This window comes from Branchiostoma lanceolatum, chromosome 18 (genome assembly GCF_035083965.1).
Source record: "Branchiostoma lanceolatum isolate klBraLanc5 chromosome 18, klBraLanc5.hap2, whole genome shotgun sequence".
Taxonomy (NCBI): domain Eukaryota; kingdom Metazoa; phylum Chordata; class Leptocardii; order Amphioxiformes; family Branchiostomatidae; genus Branchiostoma; species Branchiostoma lanceolatum.
In genome coordinates, this window is record NC_089739.1 from 7,966,129 (window position 1) to 7,975,592 (window position 9,464).

At 45.8% G+C, this 9,464-nt stretch overlaps 1 protein-coding gene and 1 long non-coding RNA gene across 2 annotated transcripts; both read left to right on the forward strand.

Moving 5' to 3' along the window:
* Positions 1-644: 644 nt before the first annotated feature.
* On the forward strand, positions 645-3,624 carry LOC136423926 (protein cereblon-like). Its single transcript, XM_066412325.1, has 6 exons — positions 645-796; positions 1,361-1,507; positions 1,725-1,780; positions 2,188-2,267; positions 2,601-2,680; positions 2,916-3,624. The coding sequence occupies exons 1-6, from the start codon at positions 682-684 to the stop codon at positions 2,957-2,959; spliced, it is 522 nt and encodes a 173-aa protein (XP_066268422.1). The 5' UTR covers positions 645-681; the 3' UTR covers positions 2,960-3,624.
* A 1,651-nt stretch (positions 3,625-5,275) lies between these two features.
* On the forward strand, positions 5,276-6,591 carry LOC136423927 (uncharacterized). The gene is made up of 2 exons (XR_010753811.1): positions 5,276-5,737; positions 6,091-6,591. It is a non-coding gene; the product is annotated as an uncharacterized lncRNA (long non-coding RNA).
* The last annotated feature ends 2,873 nt before the right edge of the window (positions 6,592-9,464 follow it).

The window sequence follows — 9,464 nt, forward strand, 5'->3', positions numbered from 1 at the left end:
AGAGTTCGCCCTGGGTAGCAGGACCTCGTGAGCAAGAGGACCGTACTGCAGTGGCCTCTAGCGACTGGTTTAGGACATGCAGGGTTAAACGAGGGCGAACTGTTGAATCCTGATGTACTGATCGCTAAGGACACCACATCTACTTACATTGTCCTTGGTACTGAACGCAAACCACATCACAGCTACCTGTCCTTGGTACTCATCATAGCTTGTCGTTTATCTCTATCAAGTTCAGTGCACCTAGGAACTGAACACTATCTAACAATATTGATATAACAGCTAACTGCCCTGTCCTTGGTACTGAATACCGACAAGACTACAGCTTTCTACCCGGTCTTTGGTACCTTTCCTTGGTACTGAATACCAACCACACCACAGCTTAAGTTACCTATCCTGTCCTCGGTACTGGACACTAACCACGGAACAGCTAACGTTGCCTACCCTGTCCTTGGTACTGACACTAACTACAGCTACCCATTTTGTCGTGATTTCCCCTATGATGCCAGGTCAGGAGCAGATTTAACCGATCTTAACCGTTCTCAGCAGATTGGTATGCAATGATACAGACCACTCATTAGCGCCCCCTTGCGGTTTAGTTACAACGTGTAAGCTGACGATAGATCGTGTAACTGTTACTAGTCGGGTAATCAGGTTTTCCGTAGAGGTCAGAGGTCAGCAAACATGGCAGACGACAAATTGACCAGAAATCTGCTCCTAGCAGTTTGTCTCGTTTTGCTCTATGTTCTCGATGTCCGAATCTGTTTCTGCGACGAAAATGCAAGCGACGAGTTTGAAGGTCAGTGCTTGAAAGTTTTCTAGAACATGGCATGCGATTGCGGAATGTATAAAGCTCGTACAAAATCATTTGGTGGGGGAGGGGGGCACACTGTAATACTAGAAGTAACTTATAACTTTAGCTAGACAGTAAACAAAGTCAGACTAATGACTTGATGTAAGCATTTGTCTATGGTGCTCATCATCTAGTCCGTTTGTATGAGTTTCAATGGCCGTACCAAATATTCGTGTAGAGCAGAAGACTAAGAATAAAGCTCTTGATTTAATAATAAATGCAGAGAAGGGTTCCCACCAGTTTTTAACATGTTGATGTGTATATTAATAAATGTAATACATAAACTCTAGCACAGTGAAAATGACATTGTATAAAAAGCTATTTCGTATCTTAAAATGTATCAATCTTTTGATATGGATTAACAATGTTATGATAAATGTAACAATAAAGTATTTGTCTCAAGTTTTGAAACCAATGTGTGCCTACGTAGTGCTACCATATACCGTGTCTATTGGGAAATAAACCATTTTTGATTGATCAAGCCTTAAATTTCACCTCTCTTCTCCCCAGAGTACCTGCTATGCCGACAGTGTGGACTGGAGATTGCCAAGGCCTCGGACTTGAACAAGAGACCAAGCAAAGCGGCGCACAGACAGAGAAACGACACCATCGCTGGGGTGGACGGGGTGCTCATACAGCTCTTTAAAAACCCTCAAGGTGAAACCTGTGTTGTTGTTAACCTTGTAGCATCTAGTGACACATATAGGGCAGCAAGTTTGATTTTCGCAATTAGTATTTTTTTTAAAGGGTGGATTAGGGATTTGGTTGAGATAGTTATTTCTCTCATCCCTGATTTCTTCGGTTTTCCTTTTTGCTTTACAAACCTGAGACTTTCATCAAGTTCATCCTTGCAATTTCTTTTCTCCTGCCACAGAAAACTATTTTGAAGTTATAACCGCAGAAACAGCCAATGTCCAACAACATGGACAGGTAGGCTTGCCTTTTCTTATTGATAAGTTTAACAATGCTTTTAATCTCATGGTGTTTATCTCTTGAATACTTTCTAACAAACAGGATTTTACTGTAGACATTAAACTTCCTGCTAAGTGCTATCCCACAACTTGATGACCACTCCGTCGTAGTGTGTGTAGTCCAGTGGTTTGTAAGCCTGCCTCTAGACCGAGAGTATGGGAGTTTGAGTTGTGGCTGTTGTCACTCACCTGACATGCATGTTACTGGAAAGGCATGGTCCTCTGTCCATTGTACTTGTTGTAAAGAGCTATGTACGGAAATTTCCCAGGTTCAAGGAGCCTGTAGATACTGTACAAAGCATACACGGTATGTATTCCCATTTGAGCTCAACTGGATTGAGATCACTTCCACATTTTCACCCCCAGCCCTACAGACAGGACACGTGGTGGCCAGGCTTCTCCTGGAAAATCAGTATCTGCCCTCGCTGTGGCTTCCACCTCGGATGGTACGTGAACTACGTTGTCTGTTATATACAATATACAATACCATTGTAGTGTTGTTGTTTTTCACCTTTTAGTGCCTAGTGCAGCATCTACCTCAAAATGGTATTGTGGAGAAATGTACTGTCTGGTAACATCTCCGTCAATAGTTTGGTATTCTCTAGCTGTCAGCCTATCAGAGAATTGCCTACTACGTAGATGTTTTCTTTAGGTAAAGCTGATTCTCTGACAGCTGGTTAAGGCCACACTCACAAAGTGACCTCTCTCTCTCTTAATTACATTGTACAGTGTGAATATTTCCGCCTTACCTTTTCATCGTGATTTTTCAAATTCTACAGGTTCTATGAGCCATTCTCCCAGAAAGCAGAGGAGCAAACTTTTGTGGGGCTGATACTGGACAACTTGCTATACCAGAAATGTGAGTCTTTAACATTAGCCACATTTCTGGTGACAAAATGTCTGATGTTCTTGCTCAAAGCTTAGTACTGACAATGAGTTGTTTTATGAGTTTCTTGATTCAAACTGGGAGAAATATGAATAAAAATACTCTCTAGACCACTGTAAGAATGTGATATCTCAAAGATGTACAATGTTTATGTACATCAATGATTTCTATTACCAGTATGATAATTTGTTTCTCCTCCTTTTCACAGATGCAGACAACCTACTGGTGGTTCCAAAGTCCTACAGGAGTTGATGTCATCACCGGTGCTTATAATCATATACAGTTACAGGGGGTTGGCCAGGAAATCTGGGGTTTGTAATCATGTTGAATATGGGAAATTCTATACAAAAATTGCAATTTCTTTTAAAAAAAATACTTTTGATTGCTAAACCTTGATTGGACAAAAGAAACACAATTGGAATACATGTACATTAATCATGGAACAGCTCTTGTATACCATTTTAGTATTTCCAAGTTGATCTGAAAATGGCCTAAATTCTATAAACATGTACATGTATAATGTAAAATTATATAGATTTGTAAAGTAGAACATTGTAGACATCAGTATGTAGCTTGGCAGCCGGAAACTTCATGTCTTTCTTCCCATCATTATTTACCAAGCCTCTTTGGCTAATCCGTCTAAATGTGTGCCAAAAACACACTACAGATTTGGTTGCTAATGTGCAAACATCTAGCACATTTGTCACCAAGAACCATATAATTATCATCATTACTATTTACTGTCTGTAAATTTATCTGTAAGTCAACTGATCGACTACAATGAGTTTTACTTGTGCCTTATGAAGAACCAATCATGTGGGTCGTACCATACATTATGGTATAGACAAAGGACCAATCAGATAAGCTGTACAATACGCAGATGAGAAATAAAGACAAACTAGAGTTCCACGACCTCATACCTTTGCCAAATGATTTTAACTGATGTATCATGAGTGTTTCTCATCGATTATAAATCATACCAGTTGATCATCTTTTCTACCAAATGACAGAAGTTGTCCAAAGTCTTCTTGAGTTATGCTGGTCATTTACAAACGCTACCCAAAATATAACCTTCTCTGCGAAGGTACTGATCACAGACTTGCCTGTCTAAATTGCGTTCCTAGCGACCGGCCCGACAATTACCGCCCCCACCCAGCGAGAGATTGTGTAAATGCAGGCTAATAACAGTCCAGACGTACAGGAGGCTAGGCCAAAACTGCTATCATTGCATTGAGTTTAGGAAACACTGAAAACTGACAGTGACATATTATCTATGACTATGGTTCTAGCTGAGTCTGTATTAATTTTCTCAACTGGGCACTCCTGAGCTGCGATACCTTCACCCTTCACTGGGCGGCGCTTCAGCACGGTCACACAGCCCGATTGTGACTGTGGATGGAGGTCAGCGGCTGCAGTACCTGCAGCTGTCACTAGGTAGCGCTTTATTAACTTGGCACGCGTATTACGTTCGTTCAGGTGTGACCCGTTGGGTTTACGAATATGGATAGATGCAGCTGTGTTCAAAATCGTAGGAGAACGTAAGTTAGTACACAGGAGACAGAACGTTAGAAAAAAGTCCAAGAGAAGCGTTTTAGAGTTAGCTTGTGAGCTTTCATACTAAATGAGAGTCATCTGCAAACGTGTTTGACATTACGTCAAACATACCGCTACGTTATATGTGTACCAGGTACCATCGTGAACTTAAGGTTAAAGGTCAGACAGTTCAGGTTTGTTGACGTTAAGCCCAGGTGAGTCCGCAGACGTGTGTTACCTGTGCACGTCTCAGACAGGATTTCTCGATTCCGCGGCTTTTCGGTGCAAGTTTAGAGGACCAGGTATGCAAGTATGTATCTTGTTGTTCCGGTTATGTCGATACATCGAGAGTTATGCCATGCTAATGCAATGTCAGTTGTTGTGGCTGTCTTATTTTGTATGTTTAGAACGATTTGTGGTTGTCCGCCTTAATTACGTTTCAAGGATGTGCGGCGCCTTTTTAATACCAGAATAGTTACTGGCTCGTTTCGTGGATATATCATGAGGCAGGGGAGAGAAGCTTCTTCTACTGTTGTTGTAATTGTTATATCATCATCATCTGGTCGTGAAGGTTTCACGGATGTTTCATTATTGTCTAATGTCAGTAGTTAATGATGTATAAAACTATGGTAAGGTGAGTTATAGTTCCTTTCCCCAGTTTCTGCAGTGCTGGTCGCCGAGCTTGTCTGGGTGAACCCAAGGCCAGAGCCGGCATCTTCCTTCTGCTGGGGGAACAGGTGCAGAAGTTCAAAGAATCACAGAGCCGACATTTTCCTCCTGCTGCGGAAACCAGTGCAGAGCTCATCGGAGTCCATTTTATAGATGTAAAAACATAGAAATACCGTATTTCTATGATCTTACAACTGTAAAATGAATTCCCATGAGCTTCATACAGCATAAATATATCTGTCACTATTTCTTATGGAAACTTGAATATGAGTACTTTGGAAACAATTCAGTAAAGAAGTACTGTAAAATCTTCATAATTTACCAGAATGATAATAGATATATTCAACCTTAATGATGATCACCTATCTTCACTGCGCGCTGATTGGATGATCCTGAATCACATGATTCTCACTACCATATAAGTACAGCGGAAGTTCACCTAGTATCTGCCTCTTGTTGGATTCGTCCGCGCCGCCGGAGGTCGCGAGTGAAGTCACGACCAGGTCCTCGCAGTTCACGGCTGCACGAACGCGTTTTGCCGTTGTGAAGAGTGTTTGTTGCGGGGGATGTGTGCCGGGCGGCCGGGCAAGTTCTTCTGGACCGAGATTAACGGCGGCCACTGAGGGGAAACAGGCCACCAGGATACGGCGACAGATGCGGCAAGCCATGCGGGCCAGGCACTCGGTGTGGTCGTCCGTGACTGCGTCGGGAAGCGAACGATGTTTCGTCACGTTTGAAGGTCGGAATTCGAACACCGACGGACACTAGAACCCTGTGTCTTGCTGTCGGGGTGAAGCCTCTAAGTACAGCGTTTGGGTGGAGAGTGCGGTAAAGTGACTCTTGTTTTGTTGGCGTTTTCTTGAAGTTTTGTTTTATTCTTTTTCGGACGCCGTCTGCACACGTGTTGATTTGCATTTGTGTAGGTGTGTGTCTGGCGTCAGCTTTTCTGTCTTTTGCACTGTGTGATTTGCATTTGATAGTGTGCGTGGGGAGGGCACTTTGTGAGGAATGGGTTTGGTACGTGGTTGAAGTATTTATCTGAGAAGGGAGGGAAACTCGTGACAAGAATCCCATAGTGACCATGTTCGGTGTGTGCCGGCATGGCGGAGGACTGCTCGAGTGGGTCTTAGGTGTTTTGGATCATTCGTGTTTCTGACGTTGATGTTCTTTTGATATTGAAGTTACAGTATGGCCACCGAGACCCGAGCCGTCCAGACATAATGGTCCAGACAGGAGATACCGAAGAGTGTGCAGCGGGTGCGGCGGACGCCGCCGCCGGTTTCCTCGGCTACGTTGACGCTGCTGCGGTGGGCGCCATCGGCACCACAGGGGATGCGGTTTCCACTAGCACTGGTGCCGGGGGAGCGAAGGATTCCGTCCACTCCGTTAGAGCGACAGATTTAACTAAGGTAAAGGTGTGGGTGGAGATTACGGTAAGGCGGCAGTTGTTATTTGTTGGAATTCTTGAATTTTTGGTTATTCCTTTTTTGGACGCCGTCTGCACACGTGTTGATTTGCTTTGGTGTTCGGGCGTTAGTTTTTTGCAGCTGCGTGATTTGCATTTGATATTGTGCTTTGGGAGGGCACTTTGTAAGGAACTGGTTTGGAACGGGGTTTGAAGTGACTTTGTGTTTAGAAAGGGAGGGAAACTCGTGACAAGAATCCCATAGTGACCATGTTCGGTGTGTGCCGGCATGGCGGAGGACTGCTCGAGTGGGTCTTAGGTGTTTTGGATGTCTCACCCGTGTTTCTGACGTTGCTGTTCCTTTGGTAATGAAGTTACAGTATGGCCACCGAAAGCCGAGCCGTCCAGACAGAGGACACAGAGTGCAGTGGATGCCGCGGACGCCGCCTCCAGCTGCCTTGGCTACACTGACGCTGTTGCAGCGGGCTTCACCAGGACCAGGGACAGGGGTTGAGGGCTCCACTGGCGCCGGGGGAACGACGGCCTCCGTTTGCTCCGTTTGGGCGACAGAATCAGCAAGCCTTGCTGGCTCAGAACACTTTGCAATCGCCCGCAATGTCGTTGAGCGTTTCTGCATCCGTGGGGTTTCTCGTCAGGCTGTTTATAAATGTTTTGTTTGTATTTGCATACAGAGTCGGCGACACCGTGACACACGTCTAAGGGATGCAGGAGAAGTTCCCCAGGACGATGGTGGCATCATCTTCACCATTAACAGTGAAAGATGGGCCAGGAGAGGAGCAGGGCAGCTGTAGCAGCAGTCACTCCGCAATAACAGCAGAAGCGGCACGCAGTGAGTATCACTGCCGAGAGTCTTTTCCGACTCGGAGAAAGGAGATGTGCAGTTGGGTGGCTTAGGATTACATCAGTCCCGGGTACGGATTGCGCAAGTGAGCCAGCTGTAAGGAGTGGTTCAGTTTGTTTTAGCGTTTTTTCCATTTTAAGTTTGTATTATGATTATGTTGGTGACAATTGTTTAATTTGGTGCTGTTTTTAATGTTTTGCATCATGATTTCATTGAGTGTACTATGTGTTATTGTATTTTGGAAAACAGTGCTTGTACGGACTCCCGGTCGTTCGCGCTTGGTGTCACTGTTAATGTGTGAATATCAAGTTACATGGACCGGAGAGTTTCTGGTTATGGCGTGTTTTCATTTGTGATGAAACGGCGCGCATGTGCGAACTTCTGATCGTTCGGGCTTGGTGTTTGCTAGCACTCTTAGTGTGCGAGCACCGGTTAGCGTTGGTCAGTCGTTCGCGTATGGCTGGTGTTTCATATTGTGAGAAACGGCGCGCATGTGCGGACTTCTGATCGTTTCGTGCTTGGTGTTTGCTAGCACTCTTAGTGTGCGAACACCGGGTAGCGTTGGTCAGTCATTCGCGTATGGCGGGTGTTTCAGTAGGGGAAAACGACGTACACATACGGGACTTCGGTCATTTGTGCTCGGGGTTTGTTACGTCTTCCATCGTGCAAACTTTGAGTAGCTTTGGCTGAGGGGACCGTGATGGTGTGACGTGTTTTCATATTGATGAAACGGCGCGCATGTGCGAACTTCTGATCGTTTCGTGCTTGGTGTTTGCTAGCACTCTTAGTGTGCGAACACCGGGTAGCGTTGGTCAGTCATTCGCGTATGGCGGGTGTTTCAGTAGGGGAAAACGACGTACACATACGGGACTTCGGTCATTTGTGCTCGGGGTTTGTTACGTTTTCCATCGTGCAAACTTTGAGTAGCTTTGGCTGAGGGGACCGTGATGGTGTGACGTGTTTTCATATTGATGAAACGGCGCGCATGTGCGAACTTCTGATCGTTTCGTGCTTGGTGTTTGCTAGCACTCTTAGTGTGCGAACACCGGGTAGCGTTGGTCAGTCATTCGCGTATGGCGGGTGTTTCAGTAGGGGAAAACGACGTACACATACGGGACTTCGGTCATTTGTGCTCGGGGTTTGTTACGTCTTCCATCGTGCAAACTTTGAGTAGCTTTGGCTGAGGGGACCGTGATGGTGTGACGTGTTTTCATATTGATGAAACGGCGCGCATGTGCGAACTTCTGATCGTTTCGTGCTTGGTGTTTGCTAGCACTCTTAGTGTGCGAACACCGGGTAGCGTTGGTCAGTCATTCGCGTATGGCGGGTGTTTCAGTAGGGGAAAACGACGTACACATACGGGACTTCGGTCATTTGTGCTCGGGGTTTGTTACGTCTTCCATCGTGCAAACTTTGAGTAGCTTTGGCTGAGGGGGCCGTGATGGTGTGACGTGTTTTCAGTATTGATGAAACGTCGCGCATGTGCGAACTTCTGATCGTTTCGTGCTTGGTGTTTGCTAGCACTTTTAGTGTGCGAGCACCGGGTAGCGTTGGTCAGTCTTTCGCGTATGGCGGGTGTTTCATATTGTGGGAGACGGCGCGCATGTGCGAACTTCTGATCGTTTCGTTCTTGGTGTTTGCTAGCACTTTTAGTGTGCGAGCACCGGGTAGCGTTGGTCAGTCTTTCGCGCATGGCGGGTGTTTCGTACGTTGGGAAACGGCGCGCATGTGCGGACTTCTGATCGTTCGTGCTTGGTGTTTGCTAGCACTGTTGTGTGCGAACACCGAGTAGCGTTGGTCAGTCATTCGCGCAGGGCGGGTGTTTCATATGTTGGGAAACGGCGCGCATGTTCGGACTTCTGATCGTTCGTGCTTGGTGTTCGCTAGCACTGTTTGTGTGTGAACGCCGGGTAGCGTCGGTCAGTCATCGTGCATGGCGGGTGTTCTCATAGGTGTGATGAAACGGCGCGCATGTGCGAACTTCTGATCGTTCGTGCTTGGTGTTTGCTAGCACTGTGTGTGTGCGAACACCGAGTAGCGTTGGTCAGTCATTCGCGCATGGCGGCTGATTCATATGTTGGGAAACGGCGCGCATGTGCGGACTTCTGATCGTTCGTGGTTAGTGTTTGCTGGCTCTGTTTGTGTGCGAACACCGAGAAGCGTTGGTCAGACATTCGCGTTTGGCGGGTGTTTTTTATATGTTGGGAAACGGCGCGCATTGAGGACTTCTGATCGTTCGTGTTTGGTGTTTGCTGGCATTCAACTCGGGTGCTTTACGTTTAGATTAT

What these genes read in the sequence shown, in the direction of transcription:
- LOC136423926 (XM_066412325.1), top strand. Translation starts at nt 682, where the DNA reads ATGGCAGACGACAAATTGACCAGAAATCTGCTCCTAGCAGTTTGTCTC. An exon ending in TGTGGCTTCCACCTCGGATG is followed by an intron (nt 2,268 to 2,600) that starts GTACGTGAACTA and finishes CAAATTCTACAG; the next exon opens with GTTCTATGAGCCATTCTCCC. An exon ending in CAACTTGCTATACCAGAAAT is followed by an intron (nt 2,681 to 2,915) that starts GTGAGTCTTTAA and finishes TCCTTTTCACAG; the next exon opens with ATGCAGACAACCTACTGGTG.